Source organism: Ptychodera flava (assembly GCF_041260155.1).
Source record: "Ptychodera flava strain L36383 chromosome 23 unlocalized genomic scaffold, AS_Pfla_20210202 Scaffold_24__1_contigs__length_23054250_pilon, whole genome shotgun sequence".
NCBI classification, from domain to species: Eukaryota; Metazoa; Hemichordata; class Enteropneusta; family Ptychoderidae; genus Ptychodera; species Ptychodera flava.
The window spans coordinates 12136206-12161901 of NW_027248278.1; the positions used below are offsets into that span (position 1 = coordinate 12136206).

Consider the following 25696-nt stretch of genomic DNA (forward strand, 5'->3'; position numbering starts at 1 on the left):
GGAAACTCAAAATGGCCGTATCGGTACTTGCACTTGTTATGTGAAGCTGAAGTTTGGGCCCGTCGCTCGGCAGTTTTGTCAGAGAAGTCCCTCTCAAACAAGGATATCCTACTTCCTGTAGAAAGTTAAGCGAGATGGGAGCGATAATTGCTAGATTTAGGGTAAGTATTTATTACCATAAGACAACCAGAAAAAATCAAAATTGTAGCGATCGACAGATGTTCGCCAGCGTATTACGGTGGAGGCCGTCGATCGGTGTGATTATGTCTGGGTTTCAGAATGTGTCATAGCGTAGATATTCTCAACATCTGTCACTTATCTCATAATTTCGTCAGCCTTGTTTCAAAGCAAGAAAAATCAACCATTAGTGTTATCCTCATGGATAACATCCGCGTTCGAATATATGACCACAGTCCCTCCCTTGGTTGAGGGACTGTGATATGACATATTTTTTGAGCCATTTTCTGACGCGCGACAGTCACAGTTAGTCACGCCGTACGTACCTGTCAAACGATAACGGACAGGCGAGATACTTTGATGATGTATCGTGGGACATTTACCTGCGAACGACCTTGTTTGTGTACGGTTTATCTGCGTTGACCCTGAACGCACCCGTTCGCATTCTAAACTGTCAAATGCTGACAACGTCAAAATGCTGACAACCAAACGATCCTCTCTGTCCCACTTAAAATCTGTATCACGGAGAAAATAGATTTCTGATTGTCTCAAAACATTTGATATGGTCGCCATCTGCTCTGTTTATTTTCCAAAAAACATAAATGCAGTCTTGATTGCTTTGCTTTTTATGGCAAAGTTTATTGGCAAATGAAAAGCAAAATTCATAAATGATATTATGTTATTTTTTTAAAGTAAGAACATGTTTTCAATGGAAGTAAAGTGTATTTCCCCGTTTCTGTAAGTTGACATTGCTGACAAATTTTTGTTCCTGTAATTGTTTTTCTATGAGTCATTTATTTGCTTTTGTCTGAACTGAGTGATAACCATCATCTGGCAGTCAATTCACAAGTCGCAATGGTGTCTGTCGGTAAATATGTCAATGTACCGTTAAACTGCTGGGCTACCTGCATCTATCAAGTGTACCACTAGTACTAACACTGTACCAGTATTTTGTTTGTTTGCTCCATATTTAGCTTACTGTTAATCATTTTCGCGAAGACACATATAGTGTATAAATGCCTCTGATTACAGTGTGGGGAAGAACAAATAGGGCCATTGCAAATTGTGTCATTGTTCTCATTGATATGCAAAAATATTTGTCATATTTTTTTGTTCTTTGTTTGGAAATAACGCATGCCTGCATGACACAACTACAATAACACTGCTTGCATTACATTTTTTCCATAAATATTGCATGGCCACTTGAAATTCGGACAAATTTTGTCAGTGTTCAAAGAGTAGCTGTTGTTGTCGCCTGAAGTAGTGTTCATTGTAACATTAACAGTCGCCTATTTACGATGTATTGTGGGCAGTCTTGAATGTATAATTTCCAAACACAAATTCAATGTGCGGACAAATATTTGATTTTGGTTTATAAATGTGAGAAGTATGATGTTAGTTGCAACAGCCCTATTTATTTGGCTTTGCTAATGTTCAAATGAACACTCAAAGACATTAAGGCTCAGACAGCAAACAGCAACAACAGCAAAGTACACAACACTGCGACAAAATTTGTCTACGTTTCAACCATCGGATGTTGCGTGCTTGCACCTACAGTGTGTTTAAAACCAATTTCACAAACCTGTACGGGAAATTGTGCAACATATTACAGCGAGATTCTACATAAGGTAAAAAAAATAAATTGTGCTGTTCCGATGACATGGTTTTCAAATACAGGGTAGGTAGGTCAGCAGAGATTTTTTTCCAAAATATTTTAATTGTTAAATATGTGTTTTTCAGGGGTTCAGGGCGGTCAAACACAGGCCACAACATTTCCAGAAAAATGTATCATACATATACAGGAAAAAAAAACAAACATAGAAAACATCCTCGTTCAAGCAAAAATCAAATACCAAGTAAAGAACGCCTTATTTTATTTTTTATTTTTTTTTTTACTTCTGTGTTTACGCAGCTCTAAAAAGTTTATGGTCAGCAGGCAAGAAATAGGGTAGGTCAGGTTATCGGAACAGCACAATTTTTTTTTTCTGGGGGCAACTGTTGTACCCACCTCTAGGATGAGCTGATCCTAAAACAAGTAAATTACTGCAGTCACAGGATCCACTAGAAAAAGTTCCATACTTTGTTACAAAGATACTTCGGTGAAAAAAATGTTCTTTCAGTGTCAGCAAAGTTAGCTTGTCATTGACATGCTAGTCATAGCAAGATTAATCATGCAATACAATTACGTTTGACCCTCAGATGCAGTAGTTGTCGCTGTAATAACTTTCTCAGTCAGTGTAGGAATTTCTTAAAAATTACCACTATTCAGCCCAAAGTAATTTTTTGTGAATAAAGCAGAACACTTGAAACTATGTAAACTTCTCCATTTCAATGTTTACTTATTGTTATCCAAAAAAATTGCCAACTTTTGGTTCATTCACTTTGTTTTTGAAAATTTAGAAGTTCAAGGTCAGTCCATGAAGATATCAATGTCCGGTCGCTTAATTTGCAGAAAGTAGAACAAGTGTCGTGTTTGACCACCATCTGTCAATCAGTTTGCCGAAAGTGCAGTGAACTTCCGAACTTTGACCTTTTGACTCATTCATGTGACCCAAAGCCCTCCATATGCATTTGGTCAAATACATTTCGCATCAAAGAAACATATGTCTTTATATTTAGATTGTATAGTATTATAAAGACAGGAAGGGAAAAAAGCAAATCCTTAATTACTATTAAATTAATCATTTCTCAAATTTTATTTCGCACAAATTTTGGGACAAATGTTATCAGTAAAAATTAAAATAGAAATTGTAAATAATTGTAACTAAAAATATTGATATTAGCTTGGGTGACATGTGAGCTTTTGGCCTCTATAAAGTTATTAATGAAACAGTCATCTCTCTTTGTGAATAAGTGACTGAAAATGTTAAAATTTTGCAGGAAATCAACAGAAGACCTGCCCTCATATTTCTCTAATGTACACAATCATATATGCATGTGGGACGCATCTTATCTATAAACTGTGTTATGATTCAACAAAGTACTGGTATGGTTTTCAGAGGTATATGTGTCACATTTCCACATTGATTCTGTAAACTTTGTTTTGATTCCTTTGTTTATGGTCATGTGGGGTATTTATTTTTAAATGATGATAAACAACAACAGTATTTTCTATTGATTTTTTTTTGTTGAACTTTCACCCAATATTTAACATGTTTATGGAAGATACACAGTACCATATGGTCAAGGGAGATGGCTTTGGTTGTCCATCTAAAAAGTATTAAATTTTTTTTTGTTATTTGATATTTAATTGAAATGGATAAGAACATCTGGCACTGGATTTAATTGATACACATTACAGAGCATGCCTTGGCAACCTTCAGGAAATACTGTATTTTGTTTTGTCCTTCAAATCAGGTAGTTTATGTTCAAGACAGGTTACATAGGATATTCTCGCTCTGCACAAGAAAGCTTGGATAGAGCTAAAACAGAGAGACTCAGGTCAAGAAAAAATGAAATGTGTTTGTTGGCCTTAGTATTTGTAATTTGTAATGTGATGATTTGGTTTTTAATTTAAAGTTATCTTTTACTTTCCTAACCCCGTCAGTGGGATATAAACTCAACAGGTTTATTAATGACCACAAAATATATTCTTTTCCTTTCCCTGGGTCACATTCTATAGGTATGAAGTGAAAGCAACTACTTTATACATATCATGGCATATCATGTGTACAGTAATTTAGGTTCTGTGTCTGTGATTTTTGTCAAAATACTCTAGGATTTTTTCAACATACCGGTACAAATGACTGCATGCAGCACATTGAAAACTAGATGATAGTTTTGATTTGATGCATGCAGTGACCAGAAACATTGCTCTGGTTTGTGGGGGATTTTTGAGCCCTGCTCTCAGTGTGTGCTCAATGTCAAAGGTTACCACGGGTTCAGAGTTCAAAAGTTTGACCTCAGTGCCCTGACTGTGTAACCTCTGTGGGAAATGAACAGTGTTTAGGAATGACTCATCACGCTATCTACTGGTATGATACGGACACGTGTAACAATATTCTATTGTTCAGGACATGCACACTGTGTATTGACTCACGGCTATTCAACAAATACACATACTGCATATGTGTGTATAACATGTATTCAAATTTTGTTGGATCAATATACATTTTCATTACAGGTATTTTAATGTTCAAAAATATTGGACAAATGGTAGAAAATATTTCCTGAAAGTCAGTATGGTATGCCATTCTTTCAAACATTCTCTTTTTAATCAAGAAATTGTATCATTTATTCACATGACTCACTGCAAGGGTAGTCATGTAGAAATATAAAAAAAGAAACACACTGTTGAGTTCATAAATAGTAATAAAAGAGAGAAGCAAGGAACAGCCTGCAGGTGATACAGTGTTTGTTATAATGTACCTGCAATTAACATGATGTAAATGTCCTTGCTTTAACAATAGTATTGCTATGTCATAACATTAGTTTTTATGTACTGACATCTCTTGAAAGAAGATTAAATTGTGAATTTGTGACAGTGCTGTTCAACCCTTTCACCATAATGGTTTGGCCCAAACCTATTGTTATTGATGGTGATTGTGGACCAGCTTACTGGGCATTCAGGCTGAACAGGTCAACATATATTTGATCCTGTTTTCAAGTGTCTTGAGTTGTCTGTTTACATGAAAGAATTTTAAAGAAATGTATATTATTATTTAAGGAATAATATACCCCTCCTGCCCCATAATGGATGAAAGCAAACTTGGATAACATAATCGCTGAATATATTATGGAGCGATGTAAAGTTTGTCTATGTCTATTACAGCCCAGGACAGGGTATATTCTTGCTATTATATTATAGTTTTGGTAATGCCAGTGAATATGTAGATGTAGAAAACATCTTGGGATACAATGCTGGATAATTGGATAAATTATCAGTAATAATCTGGGAGATGACGTCAAAAAATTCACTGGTATTGACAGTACCAGTATATTTATGGCACAAATACAGCGATCTGATTGGTCGAGACGCAAAAAAGAACCGTGGTATATTGGCGATATACCATACTACGGCTGGCATACGCGTGAGCTCTCAGCTTGAGCAAAAAATCCATCTTTTGACGTTACAGTCACACGCTAGAATTTCAATATACTGGTATGATATAATAGCAATAAATCACACCCAGCGACGGTATACCACTCGATTTTGACCAGTTCACTTCATATATACACTCGCCATTGCTCGTGCATATACGGTATGTCGTGAACTGGTCAAAATCTCATCGTATACTGTCGCTGGGTGTGCTTTATTGCTTAAATATAACAGAAGTTATCGTGTATTATTATTTTTATTGATTACTAGGTTATATTTACTTATGTCACTGTTATTTGGATTGACTTTACAGAAAAAGCCCTCCACAATGGAGAGGCTGGAGGGTCTAGAGAAGGACATCCAAGCACTACTGAAATTTAAAAGACGAAACCAACAGCTTGAAAAACACTACATAGGCATGCTACTACTATACTCCATCTTGCTGTACATCATAGCCGCCGTTGTCACGTATTTCTACTATTTCCCAGACAACTGGAAAGGGAGGGTGGTGTGTTCCTTGCCATTGTTACTTTTCCCATTCATGTAAGTAGCTGTGCTCACCTATCATATCAATATTCAAATTTGTCTTGTAGTGGTAGTCATCTGTTCCTTGTTGGCTCTGATAATGTCATGCCTCTGACAGGGGTGGACAAATCTTTATGAAAGGGGAGGGGGGGGGGGGGGGGGGGTCATCGTTGAAGTCACTCAAAGGTCCTACATTGTATGGGTCCCACACAACCATTTGTAAACACTGTATCCAAGGTGTACGTTGGCAATTGATGAAAGTTTAAACATGTTTGGCATAATCGCATAAAATTTAAATGTTGCAGCTATGTTGAAACGATGCTTCGAGATATTGTGCATGAAATTCATCGTTTGTAAACAAGAAATGCACAGTTCCTATGGACCCCCTACTTAAAATTACAGTCCATGGAATTACGGCAAAAAAAGTTCACTAGCCCAGCCTCAATGTCTGCCATCCTACTACACAGTTAGCTGAATATAGATAGTTTCATCTTCAGTTACGCTGGTAGAAGCAAAAAGTAATCTCTGGCGAGACCGAAAAAGGCTGACCCCCCACTCCACAGTGAGCAATTTTAAACATTGTTAGGGGTGCAGCTGCTACTCAAAGCCATGGAAGGGTCCCCTAAGAAAACCCTGTTGTTCTCATTAGGAAGGTACGTGTAGCCCAATATTCTCCAGATATGCAAAGTGTGTAAGCCTAGGAGAGCTCTTGGAGTGGCAGATTTGCTCACTACTTAAGTTGTACCTTGAGGTGAGCTCAGGCGTTGCAGCTTGAACCCTTGGTACATGTATTTGTAGCTGTATAAAAACCTGAAAGGAATTAAACTGTTTTGTAAACAAGATGCTTTGCCTTTGTAAAAATTGAAGCCTCCGTATACCGTATAACCTTGGGTAGATTTACACACACAAAACAAAATCCCAAAGTGTATACATCAACTGATTGTTCTATCCCAGTCGAAGGTCATCATCCCCTTTGCAGCAGACCCACAACCAGCTGTTACATTGTTTAGCCTTTGTGTGTGCCCTCAAGGCATGATAGCAATTAACCTTACATAGACAGATGTAGTCTTGTTGAAACCTATGGTATGTACCCCAGTATGTGAAACCAGTAATTACAGGGATTTAGAAACTTTTGGTGACAGGTGGCAAAAATGAAAGTAAAAGTGGTAAAAAGTAGTGTGTGGGCGGATTCCCAGATTTTTAATTAACCCTTTTCCTGCCAAGTCCATATTTCACCACCAGGTCAAGATGGTTAAATTAATGAAACACAACCTATTCCATATGATGTATTTTAACATAATACTGTACATTGAAGGCTGTTGAAAACATAATACTGTAAAGTTGATTTTTTTGGACAAAAGATGCTATAACATAACAAGCCAAGTGGGTGAAAATACGTCATGTTTTGGCTCAGTACCGCTTTTTACTGACCTGGCTGATGGGGAAGTAATACAGTTACTACTGTCTGGCAGGAAAGGGTTAAACTGATTTTCACAGCCGGTGTATTTTAGCTGACAGTCAGTTGTTTTTGCTGGCTGCCGGATATTTTCTGCAATCCTGAATTGTCAGCAATGATAAGTATTTGTACAGTTATTATAAACAATGAAATTACATATATGTCACTTATACAACAATAATGACTACCTACCTACCTACCTACTAAAGCTAATCACAAATCATGTTAGCAGTAAATACTAATTTGAATCATTATAGATGGAATAGTGTTGATAGAAAATAGGGTACCTCAATTTTGTGCGTTGTTTTGTACTCAGTTTATTTGATTCTTTATCAATCTTGTGTAGTGTGTTTGTTAAGAACAGTACAGAGGTAAATTTTAACAGGATGTGGCATGATGTTACTCCTTTTTACAAAAAATGCAATGTCCTAAATCATTTATTAGTCCCCGCGGACGAAGTCCGGCGGGGACTTATAGATTGGGTCCCGTCTGTGCGTCCGTCCGTCCGTCCGTCCGTCCGTCGTCCGTCCGTCATCAACAGTTTTCTCAGACACAGCTAACCAATTTCGTTCAAACTTGGCACAAAGGCATAGCACTATGACTACAGATGCACGTTGATTTATTTTGTGATATGATACAATATGGGCGCAAGGCGGCCATTTTGTTGCGATTTTTCAGGTCTTTGGACCACAACTCAGACATCCTTGAACAGATTCTGTTCAAACTTGGCACAAAGGCATAACACAATGGCTTTTATATCCATGTGAAATTATTTCGCGATACGATCCAATATGGGCGCGAGGCGGCCATTTTGTTGCGATTTTTCATGTCTTTGGACCATAACTTATACAGCCTTGAACAGATTCTGTTCAAACTTGGCACAGAGGCATAACACTATGGCCTACATGTGCATGTCAAATTATTTTGTGATACGATCCAATATGGCCGCAAGGCGGCCATTTTGGTTGCCATTTTTCGTGTCTTCAAACCATAACTCAAATATCCTGAACTGATTCTGTCCAAACTTGGCACAAAGGCATAACACTATAGCCTACAAACGCATGTCGAATTACATTGTGATACTATCCAATATGGGCGTGTGGCGGCCATTTTGTTGCGATTTTTCATGTCTTTGGACCATAACTCAGACATCCTTGAACCGATTCTGTTCAAATTTGGCACAAAAGCAAAACATTATGCCCTTCATATGAACACCAATTTATTTCATGATATGATCCAATATGGCCGACAGGCGGCCATTTTTTTGCAATTTTTTCATGTCTTTGAACCATAACTCAAACATCTTTGAACCGATGTTTTTCAAACTTGGCACAAAGGCAAAGCACTATGGCATACATATGCATGTATCAATTAACCTTGCGATAGGATACAATATGGCTGCAGAACTGCCATGTTGGAATTTTGCATGTCTTTGAAGCGTAATTCAAAGGTCATTACACCCATTTTGTCCAAACTTGGCACAAGATCAAGCACTATGGCATACATATACATGTCAATTTCTTCGTGACATTGTTCCAATATGCCTGCCAGATTGTCATTTTTTTTCCAATATCGCTGCCAGATGGTCATTTTTGGATTTTTTCATGTCTTTGAGGCTTAATCATATGCAAATATTCCTTAACCAATGTTGTTGAGACTTGGTACAAAGATACAGTACTATGGCATACATATGCATGTCTATTTTGTGCTATGATCCATATGGTCAATAGACAGCCATTTGATTTCAATTTTGGTGTGATTTTTTTATGTCTTTGAAACATAAACATAGGTCACTGTCCCTCAGATGGACTGATTTTGTTCAAACGTGATACGAAGATAAAATACTATGGCTGCATTCTTGTGCACGTTAATTTGTTTCATTATATGATCCCAAGTGGCTGATTACAACAACATACCCGATCCCATACCATTTCGAAAATTCCACCAAACCATGTGTATAGTATGTGCCGTCATGACACTAGAGGCAGTGAGGGCATTGTTGTGTGTGATGTAATCAAAAGTTCCTTCAGTGGTCATTACCGGCAGAGATGAGTCATTTATTGAACGTTCCTCAGATTATTTATTATGCAAGTCACAGCCCGGATGCACCCGTTGCATCAATGTCATTCCACAGCTACCTAGACCACAGCTACCTAGACACCAAGATTATAACAAATGGACAAGCGGGGACTGTGTCATCAACGATGACTTGTGTATTCCTAAATCTTACCAAAAATGATGTGTAGTATTAGGAGTGAAGTTTAGCCTGTTCACCCCTGTTTCTTTGTAAACAGATCCACACTAACAATTGATAACATTGAGCTTGCCCAAACCCATGGTTGTGAAAGGGTTAGACACAGTGTTCAAAATTCGTGGAAAATATCAACCAGTCAACAGGACTGGTAACTTTAAAAAGTTGCCTGTCCTGCCAAAAACTTGCCAGTCCTGATATTATGCCTTGCAATTAAACGTTATCAAGTACAACTAAGAGTTACTCATACTGTAATAGGCTATTACTTTGTCTGTGAACAAATGGAGATGGGATGGAATCATCTTTCTCTTTAAATAACCTTTATTTGTAAACAAACATCAATTGCAAGGTACATATACTGCACAATACGCGAGTACTGTACTTTATTTTGTATTCACAATTCGTACTGTCAGTTTCCATGTATAACAGAATACAATCATATATTTAAAAACATGAGTCTGGGAGAAAACAGGTACACAATGTACACAGTTTTGCATGAGCATGAGCGTTTCTGAATCGTTTTATAGACAGCTCATCAAATGTTGCAGTGTTCATCGATTGCAGTGTCCTTTACGCTACTGAGGCACCTGGAGCAGCATTTTTGCATCGAGGTATTGTTTGGCATATTTATGCTCCTCTGAAGTTTCATGTGTTTTCAGAGCTTTGTGTCTGAGATTTGTACAGCCTCTCACGAATAAACCATTCGAGTTTTTTTTTGTACTTTCCAGCATGTTGTTGTTTTTAGGCAATGGGCGCATACACAGTTCTGCATAATTTGCAGTACAACTTCTGCTCGCGGCACTATCGTCGGTGACTAACCAATCTTTAAATTCAATATTCCATGCCCGAAAAATTGTTCTCTTAGGTTTCATGGCATCATACTCTCTGTCTGCCCGTAAGGTTTCCTCCAGTGTTCTTCGTTTAGCCGAGAGAGTTGGTAGGCCGAGAATTGCGGAGCATAATTCCTCAAAATCATCACCGCACAATCCCGTGTTATTGTTGATTGACACAGTGCTTTGAAACTCATGCAAAATCTACTATGATTGCTTGATTTTCAAGGTCATGCATCACTCTGTCCAATGGGCTTGTTTCTTATTGCAATTCATGAACTGAGGAGGGGCCAAAAGATACCGTTGGTGGCGCTATCCAGGACGACCAGTGTCTCATCATGGTCTATGAAGTATGATCGACCCCATGCTGAATTCAACCTGTCCGACGGACTGGTAACATTTTTATTTTACCAGTCCGGTGGAAAATTAGCCAGTCTCGGACTGCCGGACAGGCGTTATTTCGAACACTGTTAGACACTGCAATTTGTTTCCAGCTGATATATATTCTCATAGTATACCACAATATACATCCATACTGTAAACTTACTGTACAGTTTCGTATACCCACTTACGGCTTTGCAATAATTAATACAAAGCCAGGCCTTCAGGTCGTCCTTTTGATTTCTGTGATGTGGATCATTACATTTATTTTGAATAGGGGTGTAAGGTATGAAGCACTGAATGGACATCAGTCTCTTTGTCAAGCTATTGAATCGTCCCGGACAGAAACCCTCCATGACAAGATATGTCTTTGGCATGTGTAGAACAATCACAGAATTCTTCACAGCTGAAGATGAGAAGGCTGTGCTTCTCGTAAACCTAAAATACGACAATAAAACACTTTGACATTATGACGTATCGGTTATTTGCTTTCATCATGGTGAACATTTTGTAGCCTGCATAAGATTTGGTGCCAGCTACGAATGTATAATCTACATGTGTCTATGGTATGTTATAAACCGGTATACATGTACATATGCATGATTTGTATGTGTAACATACTGTAAATTATACAGGGTAGTACCTATACAGTGTTTGCATGTACTACATTACAAAGAGCAGGTACCTGTACAAAGATGTATGCATCCCTGGCTTCCCACCATTTTACCATAAATACAATCACCATTGAATTATGATTTTGGGTCTCTAAAATATGTAACTGCAACAAAATTATACATTCCCCAGTAATTAATTAGTCTATCAATAATTAATTAATCTATCAATGATCATATTCGATCTCAGCAAGCTGTCAGAATTTTTCTGTTAAATACACACAGCTTTTTGTTCTCTGTTTGCCTTACTCTGTTAGATTGTTGATGGTACACCAGAGAAAATGTAGCAAGCAGGGTTATGTTGGAGAATCTACTTGATAATCTGTATACTCTCTCCTTTTACTGTAGCATATGGGGTGTGAAAAAACTACTTCATTGGTATTTTGTCAAGAGGACAACACAGAATGGTATGTAATTGTTACAAACAGACAGATACCAGCATAACTAAAGTGCACCAACTCACAAGTAATCTCTGCATAAACCAGGGTCCATAGGTGCCTGCAAAGTCCTTTAACTTCAAACAAAGCCTTGTGGAAAGTCATAGAAAAGTCCTCAAAAATGAAAATGAGTCTGAGAAATGCCTGGAAAGTTGATCATCCATCCACACATAATTTTCAAAAATGACAAGACGGTCTGTGGAGATATTACAGACTGTATAAAAAGGAGATGTAAATATGATTCACAAATATTATACCTGTAGCGGTGATCCCTCGAAAGCGGCGTCTTGGATCTGTAGAAGTCCTGAAAAGTCCTTAAATTTTAAATGACTTTTAGTGTGTGGACCCTGATAAATAAAATAAATCTCACTCCTCAGTCCAAAATAACCACAAAAATATCAATATAGTATTGACAGAGGTGAATCCTGTTTTAGTATCTATGATAAGAAGAAAGCAAATAATTATTAGGTTGGGTTAATTTTGTAGTGAATGTTGAGTAGCCTTTATAATTGACTGTTGTACATTCTGAATAAAAAAAGTTTCGCCAAATTTTATACTGCAAACTTTTTTCATGTGTAATATGAAATTGTGTTACATTTTAACTGACGGCTGTCTTAAGTATTATAGCACATCTGCTGTCCTTCATCTGCTCATGATAAAGCATAATGTTTGCCTTCTTTTATTTCAGATCTTGCCCTTGAGGAACTGAGAGATAAAAAGAAGAAAATTGTGAGTACATCCTGATTCTTGACCAAATGTAAATATGCCAGTGCCCTGTGCCCTATTTCCCTGTACTGAAAAACAAATTTTGTACCCCAGCGCATTGTTAAAACCATATTGTGTCCACTGATGGGGTTTGAAATTTACAGATGTAGCAGAAATGATAGGGTGATTGAATCTGACTGAGGATGAATCTTATTTCATTATGTCATGTTACTTCTTTCACACTGCAATGGATGATGGTGCTTTCAGAAAGGCTGAGTGCCATCACTATATCTTGCCAGAATGTGGTGATTCACCTCAAGTCGTAACCCTTTCACCACCATGGTTTGGCCCAAACCCATTATTATCAATGTTGGGTGTGGACCTCTTTACATTGAATTAGGGGCAAACAGGTTAAATCAATGAAAACTGAATTAATGCACAAGATGACTTTGCTTGTGTACAAAACCGAAATATATTCTTAACAGCTAGTTTGGTTTCATGTTTTGGGAAACATTCATGGACATAAGTTTTAAATATGAAAACATCTCCGCGTGCAATTCAAGATATGGGGCTTTTATGACTTAGCTGACAATATTTCTCATAAAAATTCTCATTTCATTTACTCATATCTGACCCAAATCTAGAGGCAACTCAAGGTCAGGGCCATAGATTGCTGTAACAGTGCATGAAAGACCATAATGAAAGGTTGATATCATTGACCTGACCTCACCTGACCTCACCTGACCTCTAAGTTCTGACTCTACTGTCAATATTCATGAGCCTTAGCTATGCTAATCTACCTGTGGCGGTTTTAGCTTTCCTAGAGCACCAGCAGTGTTCAGAGTTTACTTCATGGGAATTCAAATGGACCACAGTACAAATAAAATCACCTGCACAAACGCTTATAGAAATAGGTGTATTTTGATATGCGTTTGAAAATATCAGCTTGTTTGTACTGCCATCTGGTGAACTGTTTAATCCATTATGTTAGCAGCTGAATCTAGAGCTGACTTTTATTTCCCTCTCCTTCAATACACTTCTGCTGCCCCCTCTTAACCCTTTGGCGCCAAAGTCAGTTTTTGTCTCCTTTATAAAATGTACCCAGTCAAATTTTTTTCAGATTTTTGCCAAAATTTTGGTGAAAAACTGTATCCAATGAAATGTGATGTCCATTTGATCCTGAATTATAAAAAACAACAGAAAAATTTATAAAAATTGGTAAAATGTTGTCCTTATAAGTTGGTGGGGAAAAATTACAGCACTCAAAGGGTTAATACTTTAAGAATTTAAAGTCAATGTTACTCTTCTTGCAGCCAGACGAGCAGTCACAAATAAACACTTTTTTTTCATCTTTTTCAGCTCGATGATGTTATGGAACATGAAACCTACAAAACTGCCAAAGAAATTTTAGAAAAATTTGACCCAACTTTTAAAAAACCAGAGTCTCCACCACCAAGGTCAATGGTTCCACCAGGTGCACCTCCTCCTGTTGGTATGTACTTTATCTGTGCAGAACTAAGGAGGCACATGATTGGTTTATGCCATTTGATTGGTTAATTTGCAAAACGAACTACCAAAGTCACCGTTTTTAACTCATATTGGTTTTGTATAAATACCAAAAAGAGCTTTATGATGAGTCAGTGGCGTCTGTATGTCTGTACATTTGTGGGTATGTACATGTATGTGCGGATGTATGTCCGTCACACACAAAGGCTCCCATACTGCCAGAGCTACCATCTCAGTATTTGGTGTACAGGTAGATGTAGGGGTTTAGATGTGAATTTGTTCAAATGAACACATCAGTGTCAAAAATGTGCAAATGAGGTAAGAAAAAGTGAAATCCTGCAAATGTGCAGGAGTGATGGCATGCCAGTAAGAAACAGGCCAACTCCACTGATCTTGAGTCATTTCCTGTCATTGTTTATGAACTGTTACATATTAACAGCCCTGCTCAAACCATAGACAGTAGAGGGGTGGGGGGGGGGGGGGGGAAGACCGTCTACGTCAAACTATGAGGGGCTTGTTTCTGCTATGAATGTTGCTAAAGTTGACCTCCAGACCTTAAGTTTAGACCTTAATTACTTTTGTCATTCTTGTTTTCTGGTTTAAATATTTCTTGTTGTTTTCCTGGTTGTACTGTGCAGAAATCATTGTCATAACATCAACGTCGAATTTTCCTCCACTGAACAGATAGAAACAACATTAATTGTTGATCATTGGTAACCCATACTGGTATACACCAATTCTGATCAAATTTGAGCGACACCGTATAATTGCGGAATTTTTTTTATGTCAACTACAGTTTCTTGACCTACTCTGCACAGCATGTTGATATACACAGTATTCAACTTGTCAACTCAGCCTGCACAGGTGTAGACTGCATTGTTATTGTTGACAAGTGAATTGTAATGTGGACTAGAAATCCTCTGTAAACAATAACAGCACACTTTACAGTAGTTGACACACTAAATAGTAGGTGTTTCAACAGGGAGTTAGTCAGAATTTTGCCCTCTTTTATAAGTTCAATCAAGTGTAAACAAGCTGATCTATATAAACACGTATAATCAAGCTTTAGGCTGCGTTCACAAAAAACGGTTGGGGGGGGGGGGGGGGGGCTGGAGGAATTCAGGGGGGATTCGAAAATTTTGGGGGTAGTGAAGGGGGGGGACTTGAAAATTTTGCTCTACCTGTAGGGGGGGACTTGAAAATTTTTTGGTCCCTTTTGAGTTTTACATTTTCCAATTCCAAGTTTTTGTAGGTAATTCAATGAAAAATGAATACCATTTTTATGTCATCAAAATGTTGTAATGTTAGTAATAATTTAACAAAATCTAGAACCATTTTGTCACATTCATGACTTTTATCTCGAAAAAATCTAAACGTGTGATTTGTTGTAAAAAACAAACTTGAGCCTCGTAACAGGGCAGAAGCTGCAACTGTTAATGATTTCTGCAATATTTCTATGCAATATAACAACTACAGTTTCTTGCTATCTCCCTACAGCATGCTCAAACACACAATATTTAGTTTGTCGACAAAGCCTGTATATATAAATATAAATATGTATTTGGTGATAATTTAATTGGAGTCCAGACTGACAGTCAGTTGTCAGTGATACAAATGCATGGTACACATACATAGGCTGTGATAGCAAGCTGAATACTGGACAATTCAACATGCTGTAGGGAGTAGAACAAGAACGCAGTTGTAAAACTGAACAAAAATATTGCCAAAATTATCAAAGTTAATACAGCTACTGCCTACGGGTAGTGTCACCATCAGATGCTACCCTGCTACTGCAGTGTCACTGTCACTGCATACCTGAACAGTGACAGAGACAGCTCTGACTCTGATGTACATGGTAGTTGAAGAAGAGTTTTGGTCAAATGACACTCATGACAGTGAAACTCACTTGTACACAAGATCAGGCCAGAGAGCAACACATGGCAGAAACAGAGAAATGTTTGAATTCTGGCATATGAGAATAATCAAATATTAAAGAAAAAAGATGGGGTCACCATGCTTGATTTTCTAAATTTTCACACTCTTATTATAAAATGATACAGAAGTAAAACTTTGAATATAAAGACTAAAAGAAAAAATATGTGACCAAATGGAATTATTTATTTTTTAACCAAATTTGCAATTATCACACCCAAAATTTCAGAGATTAAAACATTTATTTGATGGAATATTTTAACCTTCTGGTATTGTCATTGGAATATTTTAACCTTCCGGTATTGTCAATTTTGAATAGCATCTAATTCATATAGGTCTTGTAGTTTTGGTAGGTCACTGTGCAATACGGCAACTAGCCAGAATTCACAATTTTCCTACTCTCTCATGATTGCATTTTGTGTGCTCTTCAACAGGAGCAATTGACCTGGCCAGAGTTGGATTAACTCAAGTTGGCTTTAAGACCAATAAATCTAAAAAAATCACTGATGCATTTAAAGAACTTGCCTTGGGAATATGACTATACAAAGTACTAATACAGGTAGGCCCTAGTGTTGAACACCTGTGAGCAGAACGGCGCAATACATGTTTATTTTTTCTGCGCTCACATCCTTTACAAATATGCGGGCCTGTGATAGTTGGGGGGGGGACTTGAAAAATTTTGACCATATAGAGCGGGGGCATTTGAAAATTTTTTAGGGTACTTAGGGGGGATCTGAAAAAAATAAGATTTCAATCGAGATTCCCCCCCCCCCTAATCGTTATTTGTGAACGCAGCCTTACCGTTATTAAACAGTGAAATTTGAGTTAACTATATAATAAACTGCATTATACCCAGCCATTTAATTGTCTGCTTCTCTTCTCCCTAGGTATTCGTCAGCGTCCGCCATCTGGGAGAGGCATGCTCGGTCCACCTGGTTCACCAGCCAGGAGACTAAATGGTCAGCAAATGGCTGCACAAAGTAAGTACTGATACTGTAGTCACGCCACCAATACCGGTAGTAGTGTAATTGTTTATTATTGTGACTTGGAACTCAGTGAGTTGCCTAGTTCAGTGGGCTATAAGTCACCATTCAAATAACTTGTACACAGTACAGATAGTTGAAGGTGCAAAGAAAAGCATAAAGAATATACACCTGAGAGTGAGTGAGCATAAGATGAGGGCCAATAACATAATATTAACCATATAGTCATAAACAATAATATTTAAAGACAGGATGTGTCATTTTCCTCAAAATGAGGCTACATGTATCTCACCTTTAGCTCTGAGGTCAACACTCTTAACTCATTTGAATGTCTCAAGATATTGTTTAGGACATTAAAGCCTCTTCCTGTTTACCTGTGTCTCTTTCTATTCAATTCAATGGAATAGTAATTCAGTCATCCCAAAATTGGGCGAATAGAATGGTAACTTGCAGAAAGATATACAGTATTGAAAGACAGAAATTGTCAAGACACACAAAACACTATGCCATTATGAACATGGCAATGTGGGTGGAATGTAAGAAAGACTGTCAGATAACTTGCAAGCAGGGGACAATAAATGTTGATTTGAATGAGGAAATCAAACTCTCAGGATGAAATGTGAACATTACTTAAATTGAGCAAGCCTTTTATAGCTCCCATATGATCCATACAGTGCAGTCATGTAGTCAGTTTCTTTCTGGTGTAATGGTAAGTTGAGGTACGATGCACTTTGGGGACAGATATTCATACTCTCAAAATTTTTACAATTCTTTTCTGCATAGACCCTAAAAAGGGTCTATGTTTTCTGATCTATCACTTGTGGGGGCTCATTTTGAAGCTGTTGCATTAAGAAACGTTTTCACCATCTTAGTCTTTTGGAAGTCAAAAATTTTATTTCCCCTCAGGTTAACACAGGGATGGCGGCCATTTTGAATTTCAAATATTGGTAAATGTTCCTTAATTTGTTTCTCTTGTGTCCAAATTTGGATGGTTACCCCTGATATTTGTTGTGATTTGATGAGAGAATATTTAAAGTTTAGCCTTTCACTTTTTAGGCACTTACTACTTTAAGAGCTTGTTGGAATATGATTTAAATTTACAAATACTGTATTTTATAGGACCGATGGCGACCCCTCGTCCTATTCTGCCAAGGGAGCGTGGAGCCATGGATAAGTTTGTTGAGTACTTAGTCGGCGATGGCCCTAACAGTCGCTATGCGCTGATCTGCAAATACTGTTACTCCCACAATGGAATGGCCCTAGCCGAAGAATTTGAATATCTTGGTAAGTTACATTCTGTTTCGTTTCTGTTCAGGATGCATGTGTAACCCCCTATCATTGCACGATATTGGTGTAACCCTATTGTCTCCCGTGGTAAAGTTCAATCAGAAATTAATTTCAAGGGGTGACAGCCAAGAGGTCACTGGGCTTGTGAACATTTATGTTACATTTTTACTGACCGTACAATACGTCCTTGTCAGTTTTGGTATTTAATCCTTTCATTTGCAAAGTTAACCTGGTTGTAAAGGTGATGGCTCATACTTTACCTGTACTATTAATCCTTTGAACGCCAAAGTCAATTTTTGTAGCCCTTATAAAATATACCTAAGTCGATTTTTGTCAGATTTTTGCTAAAATTTTGCTAAAAAAATGTGGCGGATGAGATGTTGTGTTTGTTTGTTCCAAAATTATGAGAAAAATTACAGAAAAGTTCATAAAAATTGGTAAAATATTGCACTGAAATTTTGGTGGAAAAAAAAATACGGCACTCAAAGGGTTAACCGTATTGGAAGAGGTGTCTGAAAATGTACAAAGACGTAACTAATATATAGGAGGTAAAATGTGTACTATGTTACATCGAGTATTACAGAATATACTGTTTAGATGTTGCCAGAACCTAAATGTCTCCTCTTTTGTATGCAACTTTTATGTCAGATACTTTTTGTGAAACGTTAAACCATTTTGCACTTGCCATTTTCATGCAAACCTTTATTGATGTACAATTTCTTTATTCAGCCTTTAAATGTGCCTACTGCAATATGATGAATCCATCCAGGAAGACAAAACCTAACGCACCGCCTCTAGCCGTGGCCCTGCCAAGTGCAACACCGCCACCAAGTCCAAGAAGACAACTTCCTGGTAAGAAAATATCCCAATCTGTAGATATATTTAGTGTTGTCACAGATACAACAAGTGTACATGTAGGGTGGTCAGCAGTATTTATTATAGCCTCAGTAATGGATTATGTGCCAAAGGTGTAGGGGACCATCGGGTGGACAAATGATCTCCCGCCAGGTACTAAGTTCATTGTTAGGGCTATGATGTATTTAATACATGCCTCACCTATACAGTTTTCATACCAAATTTTTAGTTTAATTTGCAAATACAGATCACATACGTGATTTCCATGAGAGACGAAAATCTGTGGTAAAACAATTTTTGTCATACTGGTAAGCAGTTTTTCTGTAGTTATGGGTCAGTTTCAGTCAAGTGATGACTACCTGGCGTGCTATACGTCATGAACAACTCAATCCTATAGTATGACTGAATTTCAAACTATGAGACATGTAATAATGTACTACCTGATCTAACAGTGTTGATCACGCAGTTCATTTTGGGGCAACAATTTCTGGTCTGTGAAAGACAATGAGAATAGCTTTCGTGTTGGTTACAAGAAATCAATTATGAGCTCACAAGTTGAGAAGAACTGGTTTCCATTTATCAGTAGCCACTATATAGATGACTGAAGCTTTAACACTTGTGTTCTTTGACGGGAAACCATAAAAGACTAGTTCAAAAAGGAGGAAAAAGAACATTTACATCTGTTGCCTTTGAGGGCGCTATTACCTGCCTGCATATCTGTCCCAATTCAGTACAGAACTCTATGGGCTGAGAAATAGTGAACAAGATGGGAAAATGTCATAATGTTAAGTTAACATCCACATCGGAACAGAAATTAAGTTCTGTTTAAATTCTTTTCATGTAAATGTTAAACCAATGTCTTTCGTAATCGATGACTAGAATCAGGGGTCACTGCACAAAATTTACCAATATCATAAATTTAAACATGCTGCTATACCATGAGGTAACTCTATGGGGAAAATAGAATTTCATTTTTTGTGCAATAACAAGACCATGAACAATTTAGGGTAAAGGCTTCAAAGTTAGTATACACACACAGGAAACCATAAAAATACCGGTAGTGTGAGAAATCGGGTATTGGAAAAACTGTCACGGAAGTACATTATTTCGTAACACTGTAATGTCATTATGACAACAGATCAGAATGTTATTTATCACATAAAATAAGTAAAACAAAAAAATTCTCACTTTTGTTTTCACAATACAGCTCAGTCAACGCCTGTAGGAAGGCAACAAAGACAACAAAATATAACAAAAGATGAATTTAAAAAAGAACCTGACAAGGAGAAAACATTACCGATGGAGAAGCCACCAGATAAGGCAGCGCAAGCTGAATCGCAAATCAGTGATGATGAAAACATCAGCGAGGATGAGGAGGTTGCCATGGAGACAGAGGAGGTGGAGGATATCCCCGGTGCTGATGGTCAGATTTCTGAGGATGAACCGGTGGAGGGCCTCACCGGTAGTCCTAGCGAGCCGGTGTATGTTGTTGGGAATGAAAAGTCGGCGGTCGAGAAGAAAACAGATTGATTTCTGAAAAAATGAAAATGATTTGTGTGTATGAACAACAGTTTGTACAGCTAAAATCAACCATTATACGGACAAAAAGACCGAAAAATGTCAAGCAGGTGCTAGCAGACTGTATGGCCACTGTTAAAAGGCAATATTACATTTATTGCCTGATGCTGGGGTAATCAATGGTATATGTACTTGTGTGACGACTGTTCAAAGGCAGTGGGTACATTTATTGTCTGACGCTGGGGTAATAAATGATATATGTACTTGTATGATGACTGTTGAAAGGCAGTGGTACATTTATTGTCTGACGCTGGGGTAATAAATGATATATGTACTTGTATGATGACTGTTGAAAGGCAGTGGTACATTTATTGTCTGATGTTTGGGTAATAAATGCTATATGTACTTGTACCAGAGCAACATCACTTTCAAAGCACATGACTTGTCATCCAGGTTTTCCATGGGGAAAAGGGACATGAGTCAATTTTGCAGAAATATCGGAAAACAGACAATAGCTTCATTAGCAACGCGCAGCATTGAAAGAGTGGTATTATAGGGGAAGGGGTCACTGAAACAGTAGTTAATTTAGAATGCTGATGACTAATTTGGCATGGAGAGGTGTACTTAGATATTTTTTCTGCAACATTTGCCAGATCTGCAGTTTTCAATACATTAGACAGCATGTTTTTACACATTCACAGCATTTGATAAAAATATGACACAAATACACATTATTTGTTAAGACGACTGACTTTTATGCCAAGTGTAAACCACTCTATCTTTTGCCTCTCCACCCCTTTTTTATGAAGTTTGGTATAGACCGTTCCTTTGAAAGCCAGTAGGATATACAGATGAAGGAGTATTATGTACAGGGAGGGGTTCATAACTTTATCAGCATCTGGTAATAGGCAGATGTACTTAAGAATTCATAGAGGTGTGCAATAGATTAAGCAGGTATTACACGAGTAGTGTGCACAAGTGCTTACAGTAGACCATGGGTTTCAGCTTGCCATCTCTTAAAACTCAATTTCATGAAACCTTTCTGATTGTAAGTTTGCATGAATATTCTATACAGCTACTGGTGACACCTTTACTTGTGTTTCAAATCAACACCAGTGGTTGAGCCACACTCTAAATCAGTAGAGACATTTTAGCCAGATTTGTGCCAATACATGTCAGAGTTGAATTTAACCCTTTGAGCGCCAAAGTCAGTTTTTGTCACTTTTACAAAATGTAACCCTGTCAACATTTCTTTCAGATTTTTGCCCAAATTTTGATAAGGAACTGTAGCCAATGAAATTTTAGGTATATTTGGTCCAAAATTATCAAAACAATTACAGAAAATTCATAAAAATTGGTAAAATGTAGCACTCAAATTTTAGTGGGAAAAAAAATACAGCACTCAAAGGGTTAATCGTATCTACCGTAATGCTACAAAATCACATTATATGTGTACCTGGAAGGTTAAATGACAGGTGACAACACTGTGTTTTTTTCTTCCTCTATTAGCTTTTCAACTCTGACGGCTTTACAATCATTTATCAAAATGTGATTTCAAATATAATGTTGTCATTCGTCTCGTTAAACTTTGCCTTGTAAGTTCCTTTTATTCACTCCAGTTGTTTTCAATGATGAAGTTGGCTACATTTTCTGGGAAAGGGAGTACGACAATAACTACAAACTTTTGATGATATTTTTATTATCCTTCTTCGTCAAGAAATACGAAGTACGAGCATTGCCCACGCAAAACATCATGTACAGATTGTGATGTCACTGCTGACAAAAGAATTCAAGTCTGAACTTAAATTCAGTCATTAATTTGGCATTTCCCCTACACATTGACAAGTTGAATACCTTCAACCTCATTTTTGGCGTGGAACAAAAAAAATTTTTTTACAAAACTAAAACAAAACCCACTTTTAAGTACAAGAAAAGTTACTTTTCAAGCTTTAAGTTAAGAATACATCTGACGTTAAATCAGGCAGGAGTGGCTGCAATATTCAACACTCCTAAGAAACAAATTTCTGTCAGGAATGAGGGACAGTATGTTGTAACAATGGACAATGGTTAAACATAAAGTAGTGTACCGGTATTTGCTACAGAAGCTTTGAACAAAGCTATTAGTTCCTGTTCGTAACTAAGTATGTAACAGCCCAACAAAGAATTTAATGATTTGTTATTATTTACATTTTTGCAAAAGCAAGATAAAGGAATAAAATAAGTTGGTATTATTATACAGAGGTATTCACACCTAGAGGTTGCAAGTCTTTTTGAATACATGTAGCTGCCAAAATCTGAACTATTTACCTGGAAGAATTTTGCCAAAGCAGACTTACAGCATAAATCAACAGTATGTAGACAGCAGACGGCATTAAATTGGAGAGAAAGTCTAATCAATATATTGTTTATTGAAATAGCCCATCTGGTTAATTTGAATTTTGTAGGTCATACAGATTGCATTTAGTTTGGATTCAACTTTTGTAACAATACTGGTCAAATAAAAAAATGTTTATAGTGTTAAATTGGATTAAAACATATTGTACAGGTTTATTTAATTTTTATAGAAAAATTATTAAATGAGGGAGGTTTATTATTTATAGAAAAAAAGAGCAAATATTGAAATTGAAGTTTCAAATATGAGTAGTGACATTTGGGTTACAATTTTGTGAAAACGAGTTATATTATTTCTTGTAACAACATTTTAGACTATTTTGCTGAGGCAGTGAGGTAGCTGTAATATGTCTCAAAGTCCTTCAGATACTCTCCACAGGGATGTAACAATTTGGAGATTGCTGGTCTTTGAATCAGAATAAAACACACATTCCTAGACTTCTTTCTCCAAACTTGCCACAAAGATTGTAGTGTGCATGTGTAGCGTACATAGTATTTACACCTGTCGTTTTGTTTTGCAATACAATCTAATATGGCTACCAGGCACCAAATTTGTTGATTGTTGCACATCTGTAGCCACGTCACAGAAATGTCAGAATCAATTTTCTGTAATACAAACATGTACATGTACCTGCATGTCAATTTGTCAGATCACGCCAACAGATGGATTTCTAAATTGTTTTTCAGAAATGATTGCTTCCCCTCAATCATTGTTTTACATATCTGAAGCCGAAAGCACAATGTGCTTTCGCGGTCTACCTTCATTAAAAAGGAGGGTTGGGGCTAGGAGTTAATCATAATGCACCATTTCATGTCCACATGTTTCCAATGTACTCCTTATAGGTGTAATCATTTACATGCCAGAAATTTTACTAGCAACAGCAAGATAAAAATTTCCGCAAGAAAAGCCATCCCACTTGTACATGTATGAGTGACCAGTCTTCAGATATTCGTAAAACAATTTCTCTCGTTTTGCTTAAAATGGGATGATTTCTGTAGACACTAGGCACTGTGCGATTGAATTGTACAGTCTAAATATTGTGATTGACTAGAGCTAGAGGAAGTGTTGACAGCTTCATCAGCCCTGCCCCCTGAGGATACTAACAACATGGAATATTCCACTCACTTTGTGTGGCAGTATCTTTTTGATGAAAATGAGCTGTGAATTTTGTCAGATGTCATGCTGTCATAAGATGACATTTTGTACAATCTTTTTGTAGCAAATTTGTTAGAAAAAAACTTTGTAAAGATTTTGATCGGGATAATAGCATGTGCTTTGCCAGAACTCTGACATCAAAGAAAATAGCAAGTGTTTGGGTAACTCCAGTTGTATCATTTTTCAAGTGTTCAACTTATCTGTGTGTGAACGTGTCGTAAGATAGTGTGCTCCTTGATAATGAATGTTTAAACTTGCCCCAATATTTTCTCAAGGAAGATTCAAAGCAGTCTCCTTCCGAATCCATGTATAGAAATCGGGAGACTCCCAGCAGTATTTCTTGGAGCTAATGGAAATTTTGGTATACTTAGTGTAAAAAAGACCAGTGTTTAAAATTCAATGTATCACTTTTACCACTATTTACTCCATTGCAAAAATTGAAGTTTTGTTTTTCAAAACAACATTTTCTCAATGTTTCAAAATTAGTGTTCACAATATACGTACACACAAAGAATTGTAAAATGTGCATGTCTAATTATCCATTGTCAAGGCACACTGTACCTAAATGGCTTCCATGTTCTGCTTTGCGCATGAAGATGTGTTGATGTAAACATTTTCATAAGAAATACAGATGTATCATGTATTTTTCATCATTTTCAATCTTTTCTGCACAAAAAAATACCTGGCTTTGACAACAGCAACCTCTCTACAGGGAAGTAATATTCAAATTTGAAACTTTTGTAAGTTTGCTTGCACAAGCTTTGATATGAAGAGCAAAATAAAAGCAAGGTGTATATTAGAACACTTGTTACGCTTTGGCAATACTGCGGTGGTCGATGTATCAATGTTAATTATTGTTGAAAAAATCCCTTGGCACTACTCAGCAGTAGAATGTTTTAGTCCCAGAGAACAGTCTACAGTGTAGATTTCTCATTTTTGGCAAATTATCATTAGAATGAATATTGGCATTGTATGAATGGCAAAGGAAGTGTTCCTTTCAACTCCACATGTACTTGATAATGACTACTATTTGTTCATTGATCTTCATCAGTAAAAAGCTTTGTGGTATTTATGAGGACTTTTGTTCTTAAAAACTTACCATATCATTTGGATGTGATGTTTAGTTCCAATATGTAGAAGAAGTTGTTTTTACAGATGACAGGATGGCACCTTATATGTTTGTTGCGCTAGCCGTTGGAAATTCCCCGTAAATATAGCTGAGTCAACTTGCCAGACATTTTGACCATTTAGAAGATTTTTTTACTGGCCTTTTATTCAGCCTGGAAAAATAGCTGAAGGCATGCTTGTTTTTCCAGGGTTTTTAGGGTTACCAAAAGCACATCTTTTTAACAGACCTTGTCATTATTACCTCACATTTGGTGAATGTATATATACCAAAGAGATCTTATATAAGTCAATGGCATCAGCATGTCTGCATGCAAATATGTGTGTGTTTGTCTCAGTGTTTATGTGTGTGTGCATATATGCGTGTCTGTTCATCCACGTCAAAAACTAAAAACCTACCACCTTACTCTGGTTTTCTTGTGCACCTAGGGGTGGTTAACTGGATTTTTTTCAAATTAGTGTTGGGTAAAAG

General features: G+C 37.1%; 1 protein-coding gene across 1 annotated transcript; it reads left to right on the forward strand.

Annotated features, from left to right (window-relative positions):
• On the forward strand, nt 1-24901 carry LOC139124491 (endoplasmic reticulum junction formation protein lunapark-A-like). Its single transcript, XM_070690632.1, has 9 exons — nt 1-161; nt 5529-5758; nt 11678-11736; nt 12455-12495; nt 13831-13963; nt 16797-16889; nt 18012-18176; nt 18909-19031; nt 20242-24901. The coding sequence occupies exons 1-9, from the start codon at nt 135-137 to the stop codon at nt 20562-20564; spliced, it is 1194 nt and encodes a 397-aa protein (XP_070546733.1). The 5' UTR covers nt 1-134; the 3' UTR covers nt 20565-24901.
• The last annotated feature ends 795 nt before the right edge of the window (nt 24902-25696 follow it).